This window comes from Solanum tuberosum, unplaced genomic scaffold (assembly GCF_000226075.1).
Source record: "Solanum tuberosum cultivar DM 1-3 516 R44 unplaced genomic scaffold, SolTub_3.0 scf00020, whole genome shotgun sequence".
In the NCBI taxonomy this organism is placed as follows: Eukaryota; Viridiplantae; Streptophyta; class Magnoliopsida; order Solanales; family Solanaceae; genus Solanum; species Solanum tuberosum.
Window position 1 is genome coordinate 602,240 of NW_006238946.1, and position 20,010 is coordinate 622,249.

At 36.3% G+C, this 20,010-nt stretch overlaps 4 protein-coding genes across 4 annotated transcripts; 2 read left to right on the top strand and 2 right to left on the bottom strand.

Annotated features, from left to right (window-relative positions):
• The first annotated feature begins 4,538 nt into the window (after positions 1–4,538).
• Positions 4,539–5,546, top strand: LOC107057685 (abscisic acid and environmental stress-inducible protein TAS14). The gene is made up of 2 exons (XM_015304540.1): positions 4,539–4,888; positions 5,026–5,546. The coding sequence occupies exons 1-2, from the start codon at positions 4,640–4,642 to the stop codon at positions 5,197–5,199; spliced, it is 423 nt and encodes a 140-aa protein (XP_015160026.1). The 5' UTR covers positions 4,539–4,639; the 3' UTR covers positions 5,200–5,546.
• A 2,268-nt stretch (positions 5,547–7,814) lies between these two features.
• LOC102597686 (late embryogenesis abundant protein-like) lies at positions 7,815–8,755 on the top strand. Its single transcript, XM_015304546.1, has 2 exons — positions 7,815–8,181; positions 8,276–8,755. Exons 1-2 carry the CDS (start codon positions 7,924–7,926, stop codon positions 8,489–8,491), a joined length of 474 nt encoding a protein of 157 aa, XP_015160032.1. The 5' UTR covers positions 7,815–7,923; the 3' UTR covers positions 8,492–8,755.
• Positions 8,756–8,899: 144 nt separating this feature from the next.
• LOC102594385 (pentatricopeptide repeat-containing protein At5g44230) lies at positions 8,900–12,184 on the bottom strand. Its single transcript, XM_006340604.2, has 2 exons — positions 9,862–12,184; positions 8,900–9,683 (listed from the first exon to the last, which is right to left on the bottom strand). The coding sequence occupies exon 1, from the start codon at positions 12,032–12,034 to the stop codon at positions 10,070–10,072; it is 1,965 nt and encodes a 654-aa protein (XP_006340666.1). The 5' UTR covers positions 12,035–12,184; the 3' UTR covers positions 8,900–9,683; positions 9,862–10,069.
• A 311-nt stretch (positions 12,185–12,495) lies between these two features.
• On the bottom strand, positions 12,496–18,872 carry LOC102594713 (uncharacterized). The gene is made up of 7 exons (XM_006340605.2): positions 18,202–18,872; positions 16,209–16,351; positions 15,700–15,971; positions 14,154–14,308; positions 13,415–13,677; positions 13,226–13,288; positions 12,496–13,087 (listed from the first exon to the last, which is right to left on the bottom strand). Exons 1-7 carry the CDS (start codon positions 18,479–18,481, stop codon positions 12,830–12,832), a joined length of 1,434 nt encoding a protein of 477 aa, XP_006340667.1. The 5' UTR covers positions 18,482–18,872; the 3' UTR covers positions 12,496–12,829.
• Between the last annotated feature and the right edge of the window lie 1,138 nt (positions 18,873–20,010).

Sequence of the window (20,010 nt, forward strand, 5' to 3'; positions counted from 1 at the left end):
AATTAAAAAAGTTTCTTGAGTTCTTGTAAAGGGTAGCCCTACATCTAAGCACTTCAAACATATTTATTTTACTTAAAATATTTTTTTTTAATTTAAATAAAGGGCTATTGGAAACACACGTTCAAGAAGGTTTTGTCTACTGAAAAATAGGAGAAGAAGGTTTTGTCTACTTCAATAGTTGTATTTTAATAGAGATTAATAAGTGATATCTAAGTTATTGTAAATACATGTTTTACGCCTTCAAAAAGTAAATATAATTAGATTTTCATAACTATTTACTTTTCTGATTCACCCTTAAATATTTGCACGATGTTCTCGAGTAGGTTCAAGATTTTTGTTGAACTTTAACTTCATTTATTTTTGTAAATTTTGAAGGAATATTGTAATTTAATTCAACTTATACAATTTTTAACGAACAAAGTTACTTGATAGTATTGATTTTCTTCTGTTGCAACACTTTCCTTGAGCCGTGTGTTCTTTCTGATTGGCATACCATAATCACATAAGGAGGATTAACCGTAATGCTTTACATTGAAAAGGGGATTTCCATAATTAAGTTCACCATGGAGAAAGAAACTTGTTATAATTAGGTGAATTATAATACTAGCATTTGATTATTAATTTGCAAGTAGACTCTTCTATCAACAAATCATTAACCGTTCATTTCTTTCCCAAATTAATTAGTTGCTCACACCAATTTCCATGTGATTGTTATGCATATGTAAGCAATCACGAGTACCTTCTTTAATTTTATTTTAAACTTTAAACAAACAAATTAACACTTAAACAAATTAGGATAGTCGTTTTTTGCGGAATAATAATACTGACAAAAGAAACAATGCAGATGGTAGTCCACTAGAATTTTCTCAAGAGTATAATTAAGCAATTGTACATGTCAAGTTTTTTTTTTTCCATTTCTTTATTCTTAATCTGATTGTCTTACACCCCTCAAAGTATAATTAGTGATTCCTAATCAAAATTAACTAAAGATCCATATCTGTCGGTGACGTGAGCTAGTCTTTTTCCAGAATAAAGTATAAGAGCACCGATTTCAAAATTCAGACCAATTAAGGGCCGTTCATTTAATTAACTAGATAATTAATTAATTAATTTGTAAGAGAAGTGGCATGTAACGTGTACAGCCTGTCGATGGAGACTAATGGCCTCCCAAATCAAAAGTCATAACATCCAGTTAGTCCGTACTTAAGTGATTCTGGTACTTTGATTTGGTTTAATTAATTAGGTATTGCTGTCTCACTTCTTTTTTTTTACAATTATAAGCATGTGATCAGCAATACAAGCATATCTTGGAGCATAATCTGCATAAAAATTAGGGTAAACTACTTTATTCCTTTAAAATCTGATTGCATGTTAGGTTAGACCATGATATTTACTAGTATAAGTCATGAACACACTAGTATTAGATCATGTGGACAGCCATATATACCACATGCTTTTACTGGACATAAATGTCAAATAGTACGTTTGAGTTATTTGAAAATTAGTTTTAGATGTTGGGCTTGATAAAATTGTTTAAACTGATATACTAAAAATAAACCCTCTTCAAGACCAAAAAAAAATATTATACTAATAAACAATGACAAAGGCTAGACATTTTCTACACAGCAGGATAGCTCACGTGAATGAGAAATGCAAAAAAAAATGACGATGAATTTGTATGGGATCGTCTAAGAGCATATATTATGATATATAGAAACATGTTTCATCAAAATCTCTAAGAACTGAACCGCAATCATCTTTCACAAATAAATATAGGTATTCGTCCCATTACTGGTAATTGTATCTTTTATTATATGCATGGAGGTCCTTCTCATGGTGAATTTACTCTAGTAAGTTCTTCTATCAGACCCATATATGGTATTTGTGGCTGGTTTCCCTCTCTGAATAGGACATCTTTTTATGGTGAAAATAAGCAAAGGTTAGTTAGTGCCAACTGCCAAGACAAGGAGGAAAATTTGGTGGAATTAATTAAGGCTTGCGGGAACTGTACGTCCAAACAGGCCTCGAAAAAAAGGTTATTATGTCTTGCTTTCCTTTTCCACTCAAATGTTAAATGTATGGCATCTATTGTGCTTAGCCCTTATTCCCTAATTACCTAGTGAAAATGTCCAATTCATTGGGTTTTTCTCTGTTCTTAAAAGTTCATTGGGCCGGAGACCCATTTCCCTAGATAGTGTATTAGTGATACTGGAGTAAATGTTGGGTCATCCAATAAGAAATACTGTCAAGCCCAAAATGGCACAAATAAAGAATGAGAGTTTAAGTTAAAGGCAAAATATTTTGGTGGACCCTTGTACTTATATGCGTTTGTATTGTGAATCTTTCTACTTACCTCTTTGTCATCTGGACCCCTGAACCCATCTAAATTCAACCTATTGAACCCTTTCAACTCACCGTGACTCTCAATCGCGCTGATGTCACACGCCATGTCAGATAAAATTTGCCACATCATTTTTATTTTATAATAATTTCTTTTTTGACAAAAGAAAAATCATAAAAATTTGATGCAATTTTGACAAATTAAATTTTAATTTATTATTTTAAATTAAAAGTTTGGGTCTCCTCACATCATCTTCCATTTTCACCGTGAAATGGCCCAACTGCCGAAAAAAGTCGCTGCTGTTGCCGCTCCTCTTGCCGGCAAGACCATAAATACGATCTCCCCCACCAACCTCTATCTTCATCGCACACCCTCACCATTTTCTTTCCTCCTTCTCTAACCTCCACAAATCCAGAAATCCAGAAATCCTAAGCCGCCGCAATAGCTCCTCGCCCCTCACCATCACCGACCGATATGCTCTCCATCCTCTTCGGCGTATCAGAAGGCCAAGAAACTCCTTACTGCCTCCGGCGTACAAACATTCTAGGAGGCTCCTCGTCGTCGTCGCAACTCTTGCCGGCGACCATACATGCTCTCTTCCTCATTCGTCTTCATCTCCGTCGCACCATGGCCACCAAATCTGACCGGAAAACCTCTTCGCTATCGTGACCAGATCCCACTCTCACCCGCCTCATTCTTCTTCCACTGACCTATGTCGTCTCTCTCTAGGTGCCAATGTGAAGATCTGCTAAAGAAGATGACAAGAGTGTGAAGAAGAAAGAAAAATGGATTGGACAGGGATGGAGATGGCAAAAAATGGAGGTGAATCGGTTGGCGGAAGAAGAAAGCCTTTTTTAGTTTTTTTTTTTTAAGGTTTTTTTTTTATTGTTTTTTTTTTTAAAAAAATAATAATATTTTTTTAACTTAAATAGGATATCACTCGCCTTAACGAGAGTGAATTCACGCACTTTTGCCAACTCAACCATATTGATGCCACATAAGCCTAGTCAATGGTCAGAGGGGTTTGATAAATTGTGTTTTATTAAGTTTAAGGGTTCAATTGATAAAGCAAAAAATGGAGGTGAATCGGTTGGCGGAAGAAGAAAGCCTTTTTTAGTTTTTTTTTTTTAAGGTTTTTTTTTTATTGTTTTTTTTTTTAAAAAAATAATAATATTTTTTTAACTTAAATAGGATATCACTCGCCTTAACGAGAGTGAATTCACGCACTTTTGCCAACTCAACCATATTAATGCCACATAAGCCTAGTCAATGGTCAGAGGGGTTTGATAAATTGTGTTTTATTGAGTTTAAGAGTTTAATTGATAAATAGTTAAATAGAAGGGTTCACAATACAAACTCATACAAGTACAGGGGTCAATTATACCATTTCGCCTAAGTTAAATATACGGACAATATATATTACTCTAGAAAATATGTATATTTGAGACTTGGAGAAAATAATAATATATTGTTACAACAAGTTAATTAAATTTTATATATTGATAGTTTAAATTTTGTCACATTATCATAAACTTTGTATATGGTATACATGGATTCAATACCGACTCTCCTCTTCCTTTCCACTAATGTAATAAAAAAAATGAATTAAATCACACAAAACAAATGACACAAAGGAAGATGAAATCATATTTGTTAGTATGTGACAACATTCATGGGCCGGGCTTACATATTTTATCCAGCAAATCATCCAAAAACTGTACATTCTTAAAGGAAAATGAAGGTTATCCTTATACATTACTGGAATTATGAGTCATAGTTTTGCTGCCTCTCTTACTATGCCACGTTTACGGCTATTATAGACTGCGCAGAGTCTTGAAATGTCGGTACGTACAAAAATGAATCTTCCCGATTTTTCCTTCCTTGGATGTAGTGCCTAATTTGCGAAGTGTCCTCCTAATTATTTATTATACTTTCTTCAGTTATAAAATCTTTATGACTACACTTGGCTTCCAGTCTATGCTCTTAAATGTCCCTTTCCAGTTCCGTAAGTTTCAATGTTTGGGTTTTAGTTAAATATCTCCTTATCCATTCTTTATTTATGCCGACACTCTCACACTTGTCTCCAACTTTCTGCTGCCACGATCCCGCTAAATACTCAACTCCATTACTCGCTTAACACCTGTTGTGCCTCCAATTAGCCTTTACTACTTTTTACTTTCCCTATATAAATCCCTACTCCCTGAACCTCAATTCCATCACAAAAACCATACTTAAGTGTCTGCAATAGCCAAAAAGCAAGTAAAAACTCAAACAAGTGTTTTTTAATTTTGATCAAAGATGGCACAATACGGCAACCAAGACCAAATGCGCAAGACTGATGAATATGGAAACCATGTCCAAGAAACTGGAACTCATCAAGGTACCGGTATGGGAGGCATGCAGGCTGGTACTGGTGGTATGATGGGGGGCATGGGTACTGGCGGTATGGGTGGCACTCAAGGTAGCGGTACCGGTATGGGTATGGGTACTGGTACCCATCACCATGAGGGGCAACAGCAGCTTCGTCGATCCGACAGCTCTAGCTCGGTAAGTTTCGTTAATTTTTCCAGTATTTGATTGAACACATAAACGAGTGATCATATTACAAGTAGTCGTAAAACTTATAGTATATGAAATTAAACATATTTCATGACATTCTAATTATGGCATAAAATTATGATCAGTCGGAGGATGATGGAGAAGGTGGGAGGAGAAAGAAGGGGATGAAGGAGAAGATAATGCAGAAGATGCCAGGAGGAGGACATGGCCAGCAGGAAGGACAAACAACAGGTGAAGGAGCTGGAGAGAAGAAAGGAATGATGGACAAAATCAAGGACAAGATCCCTGGGATGCATTGAGAATACACACACCTTTGTTTTCATTTCCATCTTATCTTATCAATAAGTACGGTCTAAAAATTAGTGCTTGATTTTATTTCATGCACTAATTACTAGTAATCGTCATGTGAGTAATTATCTAATTACGTACGTTGTGTGTTTAAAGTCGTGTAAGGGCAGTGTGCTCACGCTATATATATGTGTGTATTGGCGGCCATGCCCTGCCCCTTCTGTATTTTTAAAGAAGAATATTGCTTCCATATGCTTGGAAAGCAATGATCGATGTCCATATGCATCATGTTAATGTGTGTTGTGATGTCCCGTACGTGTTTAATAATGATAATATAGTTTGAGTTTAAGTTGTGTTATATATATATATACATTTCTTTTCAGTTCAAGTTTCATGCTTTAATTAATTAAGAGAGTTGAAAATACGGTAGAGAAAATGATTTCTTTATCATCACATACAAATCAAATAAGTAGAGCATTTTGCCTGCTATAGCAAATAATTTCTAAAATTGTTCCTCCCGAGTCTCTGTTTATTTAGACCTTGGGCTACCAATCCTTATTATTGGACATGGTCCATGACGGATCCGGCTCCTCTCTATTTTTTTTCTCTCCATTTTTCTCAAATTCTTGCTTGGATGTGAGGCACATGGTATAATTAAAAATTAATGGTTAAGATTCTAATTATGATTTAGATAATTAATATTTCATAAAAAAAAATAACAATACCATAATCATAATTCATAAGTCATATAACACTATAATATCTTATCCATAAATATATTATTAAAAAACTTTTCTCTTTTCTAATTTTTTTTTTTAAAAAAAATGAGTTTAAGTCTTAGATAGCAACTTTGAACTTTCTCTTTAAAATTAGTTTATCACATATAATTAATAGCAAAAATACTCGGATGGAATTTTTTTTAGAAAAAGAGAAATTATTTTGTAATATATGTATGGACAAAAATAGAAGATAATACTGGTAAGAAAAAAAATTAGAAAAAGAGATTTTTTTTTAATAATATATTTATGGAAAAGATAATATATTGTTATGATTGTGGTATTGTTATTTTTCTTATGAAATATTAATTATCTAAATCATAATTAAAATCTTATTTTAATTCAATTACAATAAATCTTAACCATTAATTTTTACTTATGCCATGTGTCTCATATCCAAGCAAGAACTTGGGAAAAATGGAGAGAAGGGAAATGAAGAGGAGCCGGATCTGTCCATGACCGTCTTACTTTCCTAATCTGTAATTTTTATTTTTATTTGTTTAGTATTAATTTAGCACACATGTTTAAAAACAATAAATAGAATGAAAATTCTATTATATTACTCTATCAATATAACCAATTCAATGTTTTGAAAAATGATTATAGATAATAATAATAAGGACAAATCATCTCTTAATTTGTGAAATCAGGCAAGTAAAATTATACATTTATTTGAATAAAAATGCGAACAATTAAAATTAAAAGTAGACAGATTGAGAATATGTTCATATGCATCAAAAGGTGGAAGGATTTTTAACCCCTAATCCTTAAAAAGATCAACTTTAAGGAAGATAATTATTTTGGTGGTAACAGTACGGGACAGTTATTTTTCAGTCCTATAATTATAAAAAAAAATATTCATTACCATGGAGTTTCATACTTCACTATGTGAAATTTCAAATTAGGCCCCATCAGCTGAAGAATGGAGAAGGCAATTTTGTCATTGATAGACTTGGCCAAACTACAATAAAAAAGCCCCATTTGGTATTATCACGGGACCCAAAATTTCAAGAGTATTTAAAGCCCAAGTCCAGCAAGCCTAATTAACTCTTTGAAGATCGTTGATCTCATTTAGGCCCTGTAAATGCAAGACTCACATTCCTAACATTTTCGTCCATAGGCCTATTCTCACTCGAGAGAGCATTTCTACCTCTCCTAGAACTAGAACCTAGTGGACCTGAGCTTCTCATATTTGTAATTAAAAATTGAAACTAACAGTTCTTAATAAGCTTCTTATGAACTTGATAAATAAGCATATGTCACCCTATGACTATTAGTTAGCTTCCATCAACCTGTTTATTGGCCAGCATGGCCTTTTCCAAAATTTAAATTCTTATAAGTTAGACGTGATACCATAAGTTTTACTAATTCTTTGCGCCAATGATTTTAATTTGCTAAGATTTGCTGAAATTTATTTGGTAAGTCAGGTCTTAATGATAGCAAATAAGATGCTCCACTGATCACAATCAGTGGCGAACACATGATTTTTTTTCCGGGCGATCTCTTATTAGGCGAATCTGGAGCACCTAACCACTAGGCCATTCATCCTTTTGGTATTTTCACCTTTTATTTTTGTTTAAATCCGCCCGACTGAGAAACATATATGACATGATTTTACACCGCAGTTTCCGATCGAGTAACTTCGAAATTATATGCAAGTCTCTTAGCTTCCAGCAGCAGAATTTGACCGAAAATGCCGAATCTTATCTCAACGCCGACAGAGGAAAAAACGTGTCAGTCTGTGATGTTGCCACATTCATGCCGACTGTTTAATTCACGCAACACCTGTGATGCTCTGGTGCCATGCATGCACCTCCACTTCTTCCACACCCTTATCTTTATTTTGTTTTTCCATCCCTATATCTATCCCGTTTTGGCACTCGAATTTTATAATATTTACACTTTATCGAATACTCTCAACAGAATTAGATACAATTGTGTAGAAAAAAAAACATAATCATGGCGCACTACGAGAACCAATATAGTGCAGGGCAGGCTCTGCAGACGGACGAATACGGCAACCCAGTCCGCCAAACTGACGAGTATGGCAACCCAATCCAGCAGACTGGTGGAACCATGGGAGAATATGGAACCACCGGTACCGGCTATGGAACTCAGGCTGGACACACCACCGGCGTACTTGGTGGGGAACAACGCCAGCATGGTACTCTCGGTGGCATGCTTCACCGTTCTGGCAGCTCTAGTTCCAGCAGCTCTGTAAGTTAATTATCTTTTGTTTCGACTAACCTCTTCTTAATCTGTATGTCGCTCACTCTTAATAATGTTTAACGTGTGTGTTTTGCTTTTGAAGTCCGAGGATGATGGACACGGCGGTAGAAGGAAGAAGAAAGGGATAAAGGACAAGGTTAAGGAGAAATTGCCAGGAGGTCACAGAGACGACCTAGCACATTCAACTGCAACAACTACCACTACTGGTTATGGTATGGAAGGCACTCATGAGAAGAAGGGAATTATGGAGAAGATTAAGGAGAAGCTTCCAGGCCATCATGGCCCTGGACACCACTAGGAATTAAAGCTGTGGCTGAAAGAATAAATCCTTTTAAATATACACATGTAAAATGTTTGGTTAAATACTTGTGTTAGTAGTTGTTTCTAGTTTATCCTTGCTGTGTCTTGAAGCGTGGCCTTTTATGTGAATAATAAAGTCACGCTAGCCTCTTTAAGTGCTAGTGGAAGCATAATCACACATGTAATAAGTCTTTTTAAGTATGTTGTATCATGTACCTCATCATAAATTAATAATAATGCGTTGCGAATGTATTTAAGTTCATATGGCGCCATCTGCTTTCTTGCCTGAGAATCCGACTTAAAATCAATGACGGTTGGATATGTGGATGATGAATGGTTTTTAACAATGACCAAATAGATAACATGAGATCGTAATGGAATGATTATTAGTATTCATCTCTTTATTTATTAATCCGTGATGCAACTAATTGGGGTTAAAACCAGGTGAGGAACATGTGAGAGAGGACCAGTACTCGGGTACTGTTATAACGATGCCTTTTTAAAAAATAATAATTTAAACTACTCCTGGGAAGTATAAAGATTACAAGAGCGAGAATTGGACTCACCAAAGTGAAAGTAATACCAGCTCTATGCTCGGCCTCGTAAGTACGAAATTGCCTTAAATTCTAGCCTATTCACAGATGCCTGAACTCGTTTTATAACGATCTCAAAATGCCCCTCTGCTTCCTGCGTTGTGTCATGCCTCTAGCCTTCGCTGGTTTCTACTAATAGCATATACTCTGCTGCTAGTTAACGTAGTTTTCCTTCATATTGAAGCCCACATGGCATCAAATTTGATTCATGCGTGCATCCCACATATTCCAATTTCAATATCTATCTGATCTTAGCCTGTGCGACAGTCAGCGTTATTCAACCAAACGGGATGGAGAATTAAACATGAGTAATCCTGAAAGTTGATGGAACATTTCATCTGCCACACAAACTGATTTTGAAATAAAGATTTCAGTCCAATAGTTACTGGATTCTTATCTCTTCTGAACCCACACAGGGTACCAACTTCAGAATTTTGCCTTTTTCAGTCTTTTGCTGCAACAAGCTTCCTGCTGAACTTTGGCCAACAAGTTGTAGTAAGCAAACTGCCTGTAATGTACCAGATCTTGCCAGATTATATGATATCTCCATGTTTAGAACCCAGCGATGCCTTGAGAAACACTTACTAAGCAGCTTATCTGAAACATGTAAAATCATAACACTCTAAGTCACTTGAACTATGAAAAAGGGAATGAGTATCGACTGTCGTTAAAAGCTTTGCAAGAATGCCTGAAGGCTAGTAAAAACTGTTTCAGGTGATCGTGCAATTTTGAACCGTCTCTGAATGTTGAAAATTATTATATGCAGTATAATTACCTGTTATATAACTTGGCACCTGGAATTTTACACAATTCTGGAACTCAGATTTTCCCTTGAATGGATTAATCATATCCTTCAGTTGAACAAGAAGTCCAATTCCTCACAACTGTGGCACCTGTGACAGAGTAATGGCCATTTCCAAAGAAAAAGGATTCTTTAAACTAACATAGACTGGGACTTGAGAGATCTCAAGTAGTTCTATTAATTACCAAAAGTTACCACAAGAGCATACACCATTATGGAAATGGTGAAATCTCTTGTTATCCCTTACAATAATCTCCCTGCCAGTGATTTGAGATGCACCGCACATGAATGAGTGGCAATCTTCGCAGATTCTTAGATTTTTCATGATCCTGATGGTAGACCCAGCAGAATCAGTGATGAGCAGCCCATATGCCAAAGCCAGCTTCTCACTATGTGTGAGAAGTATTCGCCTTTTATGTTCTTCATTCAGATCATAAGGCACAGAGCTTAAGTTTGGCTCGTAGCCATGTGACTTAAGCCGACCAATAAGATCCTCAAGTGCTTCCTTAATCTCTTTCGAGTTTGGGTGGGTCATATCACCAGCATAGAACTCATGAATCACTCCCTCTTTGCCTTCAATCCAGCTGCGTGAAGGGTCCTTTCTCAGCAGTTTTTGTTTTATTGATTTTCTTACCCTTAAAACATCTTCCCACCTTCCAGCTGAAGCATATGTATTGGCAAGCAAGACATAGTTACCAATGCTATCAGGTTCAAGCTCAAATAGACGGTTGGCAGCAACTTCTGCAATATCAGGATTACCATGAATCCGACAAGCTCCTAGCAGGGCTCCCCAGACACCACTATTAGGGTCCATTGGCATAGCTTTGATAAGCTCAAGAGCTTCTTGTAGTTGCCCAGCCCTGCCAAGGAGATCAATCATGCAAGCATAGTGTTCTACTGATGGTTCAACGCCATAATGTTTCTCCATTTTATCAAACAGGTGTCGACCCCGTTCTACCAAACCTGCATGAGTACAAGCCATAAGAACACCAATGAATGTCACCTTATTAGGCTTTACCTCAGTTTTTACCATTTCTTCAAATAAATCTAGTGCAGCATTCGCACATCCATGCATTGCAAAACCCATAATCATCGAACTATATGAGAACACATTCTTTTCCTTCATCTTCTTGAAAACCTTGTACGCTTCCTCCACATTCCCACACTTGGAGTACATATCAATCAATGCAGAACCCACCATAACATGATTGACAGGTCCAATACCATATCCCTCAGCCATATCACGAACCCAATTTGCATACTTAGCAGCCCCTAACTGTGCACAAGCTGAAATAACCCCAACTAATGTCAACTCATCAGTCTCAACACCTTCAGACTGCATTCTATGGAAGAACTCCAATGCCTCCCTTGGTTTAGCATTCTGTGCAAAACCTGACACCATAGCCGTCCATGCAACCAAATCTTTCACAGGCAATCTCTCAAACAGCTCAGCAGCTGCCGCCATGTCTCCAGACTTTGAATATGCAACAATTAACGAAGTCCACGAAATCACATCCCTCTCAGACATTTCATCGAACACCTTTCGACCACAATCCAACCAGCCACATTTTACATACATATCAATCAAAATATTATGAACAAACAAATCTTTACAGAACCCACCAAGCTTTATGCTCTGACAATGGATCTGCCTACCTAAATTCAACTCAAGTTCATCGCTAGAACCCTTGAGCAAAGCCGTCAAAGTAAAAGAAACAGGCGATATACTTTCCCTTCTCATAGCATTATACAAACACACTGCCTCTTTCAATGGTCCTTGAATTGAATAACCGCGAATTAACGCGGTCCATAAAAAAGGGTTGCGGTATTCCACTTGATGAAACACAAGACGGGGATATGGGTCCATTGGGACATTTATTTTTGTGAGCATACGGAGTAGCTTTGCGAGAACATAGCAGCATTGGTCAAGACCTCTGCAGATAACGTGAGCATGTACTTGTTTGACCTGATTTAGGCTGCTACAGTTGTCAAGAAGTGAAACTAGATGAGATTCTAAGAGTTTTGTCTCTTGAAGCCGGGAAAATGGGACGAAGGGATGGAAAACTTCTGGGTTTCCGAGCTCGTAGCTTCTGGGTGTTGGAATAGGGTTCCTTGATGCGATCAGCTTCCGAGCAAGTGAAACCATTACATGCAAGCTAAGCTCTACAGTTGAAGACAAAATGAAACCAGAAGGACCATGTAGAGCTAACTTCTATTATATATCTCGGTTCCAATTAAATTTCGAAGAAATTATTGAATTCATATTGAATCAAAAGTTTTAATTGTGTCGGAGTTGCGGAACATTATAGTATGAATATTTTTTTTATTGATTAGCTAACATAAAGTTGGCTCATGCCCACATTTTAACTCATTTCAGTCCAAGTTGAGTAATTTTTAAATGGTCAAGTACTAAAATTGCAACAATTTTACCTAGGTCATAGATGGTCACCAATATTCCAATGTAATTACTTGAGATGCATATAAAATGACTCAAACATCAATTGGAAGTGTGTTTTTGTGTGTGCTAGTTGCTGACGGAAGAGATAATTTTAGCTTTCTCGACCCAAATAAGGAAACCCCAGTTTCTACTTGCAAGAAATACAGATCTAGAACACAATGATGCAAAAGCCATAAAATCATACTATATCCTCCAGTTTTTCTACTAACCTGCTCACAAAAAAAAAAAAAAAAACTGCAAAATTATGATGAATGATTAGCAGCATAAGTCCTTCAGACACCAGATTGACAACATCAAGAAAAAGTCGCTTCTTTTTTACACTTGGAAAATATATAAGCAAGAGGACATTGAACTGTTTCCCTATGGTACTTCATCCTGTTGTTGACCACCTACTCACAGCTTATAAGTTTCCACATCACATCTACAATTGCAGCTCCAACTGAGAACAAAGGCTGAACGCCAATCGCCAACAGTAATAAATTATCATGTCCTTTGGTGTTCCATTGCTTTTTGCAACACGTCCTTTAGAACTCCTGCAATTCTTTCTTCCATGTGACGCTCCAGAAAAGTCTCTTTCACCTTCTCATACCCTTTTTTACCCATTGTAAGCCTCCTCTCAACGTGAGTGGCTAATCTAACAATGTTTTTTGCAAGAGGCATTATCCCTTCTTTCCCCACAGGATGTAGAAGACCAGTTGTTCCATTTGTTACAATTTCTTGGGTGCCACCAGCTGCAGTTCCCTGAAATGGAAAGGAAAGAAGATGAGATGGTAAGCTTTTCCAATCCAATGAAATATTTAAGATTATAAAAAGGAACTGCTGCCTGTAAAAGATTAACTATATAACAAGACAAGATGGAGGAAGAAATATGGCAATTACCAACACAGGCAGCTGAAACGCCATCGCCTCAATAGTAATCCTACCAAAGCATTCACCCCGTGCCTACATCATTAACATAGAAGGGAGGAAATATATGGAGTTAGTTATTACCGCATTAGTAAAATTATCATACTTAAGTGAGAAAAGAAGAACAAAAAGTGACCTAGCATTCACCCCATGCCTACAAACCTGAGAATTCTGAACAAGAACATCAACTGCAGCAAGATATGGGGCTACCGTCAGTGTCTTATTGACGAAATGAACATAATTCTGGATCTTCCTTGATATAACGAAGTTCCTAAGCTCTGTCTCGAATTTGCTATGACTAGTCATGTCACTCCCTACAACAACAGCATGAATTGATGGCAATTGTAACTTCCGTTCTTGAATAATCTGCAAGCTCTCATAAAACGACCGTAAAAATAAGTCTTGACCCTTCCCACGAGTAACACCTGCAATATTGCAACTCCAGGTCATAGTGTAGTTAAAAAAAGGACCGTTAGCGAGATATGCTACCAAAATTTCAAATCCAAGTTGCACAGTAGATTAAAAAAACTCTGTAACAGCATGATGATGAATACGAGTGAATCATAGTGATTGGATAAATTTAGAAAATAAATCAAGAGCAATCCACCCAAACAGGTATTCATGAAAGCAACTTTTATTGCAAGTCCAGGTCATAGTGTAGTTAAAAAAAGGACCTTTAGCGAGATATGCTACCAAAATTTCAAATCCAAGTTGCACGGTAGTTAAAAAAAATAAAATCTGTACATCATGATGATGAATACGAGTGAATCATAGTGATCAGATAAATTTAGAAAATAAATCAAGAGCAATCCACCCAAACAGGTATTCAAGAAAGCAACTTTTATCGGATCTGAAGCATGATAGACTGTAATGCATAATAGTATTAGAGGAAAAGGCTTACTATTTATGAGGGAAAACAGTATATCTTCGTTTCGAACTCCAAGAGATTCACGAACATGCTCCCTCAAAATCCTTTTTGCCACACTGTCTTCAGCAATTTCCATTAGCTCATTGCTGTTGCCAAGATGAACAACATGGGTTTTGGGCATTTTGATCCTACAAAATATAAATAACCGTTAAGAAAGGTTTTACAACGCCTACAGACAATAGAAGGAATAATGAAGAATAAGCAATGTAATACATGGTAGATCTGGACATAACTGGGAAGTTCATCCAGGAGCTATCTTTCCCGGTTCAACCAAAGTTTGAGCATTCAGACCCAAGTATTAGAAACAACATTTACATTATATCCCCTTACCCAAGGAGAAATAAAGTCAGCCAAATATTAAGTCAAATAAATTCAACTAAATTTTATGCCTCAAAATAGATTGAGACGCCCTTTGAGCTTAAATTACCTCAGCATTTAAAATTTTCAGAGAAACATACCAAATAATCACCATAATTAGGATCAGGGTACTTTCAGTATATGTTACACTACAATTTCTGTTAGCATTTTCTACTTCCCATGATAATACAAGTACTCATCTATGTAACACACTACAAACCAAATTAGTTGTCCTGGAGTGATGCTTTTTCACTTCCTGATTCCAACATAATCTCATTAGGAAAGATATCGATAAAGACATCAATGACAGATAAGAAACCCAAAGGTGGAAGGTTAACTAAAATGAGAAGCACTCTGATCTAAACATGCATAGTAGAAGATTTACCTTTATCAGTTGGATTTGTATGATGTACACACTAACCTATCTCAGAGAGAAGGGTGGGAGAGGAAGAGGTAGAAAGAGAGTGAGAACAGGTTACAGCCTGTTCATTTACCAACTTTTTATGTGCTGAGAATACAATTTCCATAACAAAAATGCTGCAGGTAAAATGTTGGGTCGATATATGAAGGCCATTTTTAATTTTGTTATATGACATAATTCAACGAGATTATTTGTCTCCTTTGATAATACAGCTACTAAACTTTGAATAGCTACAGCAACTAGGAAGCTAAATCTTGCATACCCCATCTTGTCTCATTTTTTAAAAAGGGAGGAGAAGTAGATCTATCTGCAAGAATGTGCACACACACTTTAACTTATATCCTGCATAAGTCTTATGTCGTTCAATTTATGTATTAACATCCTTTTTCCTCCCCCTATCATATCTTATGGTGATTGTACAAGTCAACAGGAAAGAAAATAAAAACTAGATGTATACCAAAGGGAAATGAAGGCAGCTTGAGAGAGTAAACTGACATTCTAAGACAAACGATTTCATTTACTCAACTTAAATGATCAAAAACAAAAAGAAAAAAAAAAAGAGTTCATCTACTCAATTTATCATGTAAATTCATATTAGTGTGTATTAACAGAACTATCTGGCCTCACAACCAAATGATGTTCAAGCTACGGTTTATATCTAAAGATGCATGACCTCAAACGACCACTAGAAGTAGATCCCTGGCCAACTTAGTAGCAACATCACAGAACTTCTAAACGTACCTTAGCCGTTCCTGTGTCCTATTCTTCCAGTATTCAGCTGTTACATGTGAATCAATCATTGCACCAGCAACATATGGAAGGTGCTTCACATAATCTAGACTGAAGTAATGACCGCGCATTTCATGGATCCACCACAAAACTTTGGGAAGGACTTGAGGAACTTGTTCCTTAAGAACAGCATCCAACCATTTCCCAGCAACGGCAGTGTTTAAAACAACCAAGTCAGCTTTCAAAGCAGTATCTATTGCCTCCTGGCCCTTAGCAGAGACAACCTGAAAGCACACACGCACTCATAAGCACAACCATTCAAATCTTACTACTAAACTATAAGTTTCAGAATGTAGAGGTATAAATTCCGAGATCTCAGTGCAAATATGCCAGCTATTAATTGCCTAAGACTGCTGGAGCAGAATTCCCGCGGAAAATACTTCTATTAGTAGAAAGATGAGATTGTGCAAATATGGAAAGGTATAAAAACTCATACTGGAAGAAATATTGCTAAGTACAACCTGAACTCCTCGGTGTAACATTTTGTGCTCCAAACTGTATACGACGTTATTCGTTTCAGATGGCCTTTGATTTGTGATCCAACAGACTTCAGCACCAACACCTCTCAACAAAAATGCCAGCTCCATCAACAACAGAGGTCCACCTATATGAACAGAAAGAACAATCAGAGTGATTAAAAGTATTTGTTCCCATGATATGGCCCTTTCTTTTTTTCATAAATCAAAGTACTCATTGACACTCAACCAAGATGGTGTTATAATTACAAAAACAAAATAGTAAACAGGTAAAGTCCGAAGGTTGCTCTCATCCCATCAGGAAAGATGCCAACCATCTCTCCTTTCTATGGACACAATTACAAAGGAGGTAATGATTCAAGCATTCTTTAAGCATCCAAAAGTCCTAAGTTCCTAACCAACAGCAGGTTGATGTTTCTTCCTTCCATCACAAATATAAAATAGACAGAAATGAACTCCTAATCAATGTATTTCAGACTCTTCAGAAGTTCTTTCTTTCACTTCTCTTGTAATTATCTAAAATATGTAAAAGGGCCCCATTCTCCATACTCTCTTTCTCCTAGCTCCCAAACCATTTATTTTCCAGCACTGAACTCAGGTTTCAAGTGTAAAGAGAACCACTAATAGGGTTTTTTTCTGATAAGAAAAAAGACAAATTAACAGAGTTCTAGAATATATGCAACAAAATGAAATGATGCATCATATCAAAGGCAAACTTCACAGGTAACATGCTATATTTGCTGGGTCTCATTTCCATTATAAAAAAGATGCAGACTAAATTACTGAAATAATAAAGTTGTAATATAAGCGGTTCACTGTTTGGCGGAAATGTGAGATCAAGTTATACAAGATCAAATTAAAATTAATTAAAACACAGAATAACTGGGGAGAAGCAAATGTACGTCGACAAACTGTTGTTAGCACCAAGAAGGGCATTATCAACAGAGCATCAGGGAGCACAGTTTGCAATATGAGTTAACTGTTCATCGGTCAGAAAAGATTACACCCATTTTCAACATTTTAGCAATCAGGACAAGGATCAGCCGAAGAGGTTCTAGCAAAAGCTCAAATGTACTGGTTGAAAACTCTTGCTTATTTTACTCGACCAATATTGAAATATTGCCAGATATAGAAGTGGAAAACTGGCTAGCTCAAGAATCCAAATTTACAGATCAGCACTGCAACTTGCTCAAAATAAAACTACAGGATAACTCCGAAGATCCCACTATAGAACAAATTTATTTTGTCAAACTTCTATTAATTTTATACCGTCTTCTAAAGATACATGATAGCAACAAACGGATGTAGATCAAAAGAATGAAGAGCAGCAAGATAGGAGGACCCAGTAATTTCTCAATCTATTATAGATCTCAGGTAATCAACTGCCCCATAAGATTACCAGTTAATTTAAACTTCTACCGAAGTGGTACGGAAAGAGGATACATAAATGGCAGCACTAATTAGGGATGACATAAACATCCAGACCACCATTTTTCTTTTTCATAATTGTGGTGTCTAGGCCCGCTTGCGCACACCTCGATTAATTCGACAGGATACCTGTCACCTCCCACCAACAACAGGTACCAGGTAACTTTGTCCATCAAGGCTAGAACAAATGGGAAATCACCTAGTGTTTTTGTCTCAGCTAGGAATTGAACCAACTTCTATTACAGTACCAAACTGAATGAATGAATTGTCTAATAAAATGGTGTATCCAACCTTTGAGACACATAAAAAAATAAGAGGTTTTCACGTCACACTATACAAAAAAAAGGGGGCACACACAACAACAGGATCGACAGTAAAACAATAGTGATTCACTAAAACAGCTAAATAGCACACTTCAGTCCAGCTAGACTAGCAACATTTCACTCTACAATGCTCCATAAGCAACGTTGAGGAACCGAACTCAACATAGTAGACTATATGTAGGTAAAAAAGGCGAAATTTAGACAAATCAAAATAAGTTAAAAGGTACCAGAAAGGGAAAGCTCATGGGATACAAGAAGCACAAGCCTAGACTTCATGAAACTGAGTGGGTTCTGAGTGACAGCTACCCCAATCGGTTTAGCTGATTCCGGAGAAGAGTTATACCGCTTCTGATTAGTCGTATATAAGCGGCAATCACAGGAGGACTCAAGGCTAGCTCTGACGATAAAAGCAATGGCAGTGGTAACTGAAACCATCACAAGAAGCGCTACAACAGTCAGCCAGCGTTTCCGAAACAGAGCCATAGCCACAGAAGAATGCTTCGCCATGTCCAACGCTAGGGTTTGTGAGAGTGTAAAACTGGATCTGTGTCACCTTTCTCTGCATTTTAGAGTTGGGGTTTTTGATCCGGACTGGTAATTGGCGTACATTTGGCTTTTAAATTGACACTTGGAGATAAACAGTTCGTCTTTTTTTTTTAGATTGAAATCTCTGGCGCTGTTGGAGTGGCGAAGATCTACTGCGCCGGATTCGACAACTGCCGCGGAGACTGACTTGAAGCGTTTTGAATTTGATGACTACGCTTCAATATTAATGGCAAATTGGCAACGGCGATGCTGTCAGTTCAGCCTCGAGAGAAAATTTGTCAATGCTTTTGTAGTCTAAGTTTACTGCATTGTTCAGTAGTAATAAGATTCAATTTGCTGCTAAGTTTTTTCAACCTTGGGAAATGTGGTTACGTGTGTGTGGGAAATATTGCCTATTGTACAAGTATTTACACTTTCACCCCTCTAAATCGTGCTGAATTTTATTTTTTTCTTCTATTTCCAACTCAACTCTATTTTACTTTACATTTTCTATATTTGAAGAGTAAAATAGAAAATGAGCTCTGTATAAGCTATAAGGGCATCTCCAACCATACCATCTATTTTACTCTCCTAATAAAGAGTTCTGTATTTTTTCAAACAATCAACTTCAGCTCAATACTCTATTTTACTCTCTAAAAAATAAATTTTTTCTCTTTTTCCTTAATATTATATTATTATTTATATTTCATTCTTATTTTCTTATTTCGTAACATAGTTGTCTTTCTTTCTTTCAATAATCACTTTATATAATTTTCATTTCATATGTAAAAAAGAATCAAATTTTTTATTTAATTTATAATTTTACTTTATTCTAAATTTCTAAATAACATAAATTACAAATAAATATTATATAATATACAAATTAGTGGACATAAATTGCAATGAAAATTGTTGTTATTAATTTATTATTTATGTATTATGTTGTATATTGTATTTAAATTAGGGAGAAGGGATGGATTTACCCCCGAACTTTAATAAATGGTACGTCTATGCCCTCCGTTATACTTTCCGTCCACATAAGCCCCTGCCGTCCAATTATAGGTACACACATACCCCTCTCACTAACGGCCCCCTCATTTTTTACACGTGTCTTAAATCTAATCAACTACCCGTTTGACCTTTCTTTTTAACCCATAAACCAACTACCCGCCCATAAACCCAATACCCACCCAATTTCCTCTAAGATATATCCTATTCTTCTTCTCTACACAAAAACCCCTTTATTACCCAAATGAACCAAATCATAATTTCTCCATTGACAACACTAATTATTCCCTCGACCCATTTTGGGATAATTACTCTGTTTCTGCTAATGAAAATGAAAATGAAAAATCCCATGTTCTTGAAGGAATTGCTGCTGTTGTTGGAGAACATGTTCTTTTCGGTTACAATAACAATGAAAACAAGAATGATGATCCAAATTCAGCAGTTTCAATTCTGAAACGCACGTGTCCTGCAGAAAAGAATAATAATAATAATAATGTTCCATC

Excerpts from the sequence above, each read along its gene's own strand:
- LOC107057685 (XM_015304540.1), top strand. The coding sequence starts at position 4,640 with ATGGCACAATACGGCAACCAAGACCAAATGCGCAAGACTGATGAATAT. Across the intron at positions 4,889-5,025 it reads GATCCGACAGCTCTAGCTCG|TCGGAGGATGATGGAGAAGG; the intron begins GTAAGTTTCGTT and ends AATTATGATCAG.
- LOC102597686 (XM_015304546.1), top strand. The coding sequence starts at position 7,924 with ATGGCGCACTACGAGAACCAATATAGTGCAGGGCAGGCTCTGCAGACG. Across the intron at positions 8,182-8,275 it reads GCTCTAGTTCCAGCAGCTCT|TCCGAGGATGATGGACACGG; the intron begins GTAAGTTAATTA and ends TTGCTTTTGAAG.
- LOC102594385 (XM_006340604.2), bottom strand. The coding sequence starts at position 12,034 with ATGGTTTCACTTGCTCGGAAGCTGATCGCATCAAGGAACCCTATTCCA.
- LOC102594713 (XM_006340605.2), bottom strand. The coding sequence starts at position 18,481 with ATGGCGAAGCATTCTTCTGTGGCTATGGCTCTGTTTCGGAAACGCTGG. Across the intron at positions 14,309-15,699 it reads AGGACACAGGAACGGCTAAG|GATCAAAATGCCCAAAACCC; the intron begins GTACGTTTAGAA and ends TATATTTTGTAG. Across the intron at positions 13,289-13,414 it reads TTCTTGTTCAGAATTCTCAG|GCACGGGGTGAATGCTTTGG; the intron begins GTTTGTAGGCAT and ends TTAATGATGTAG.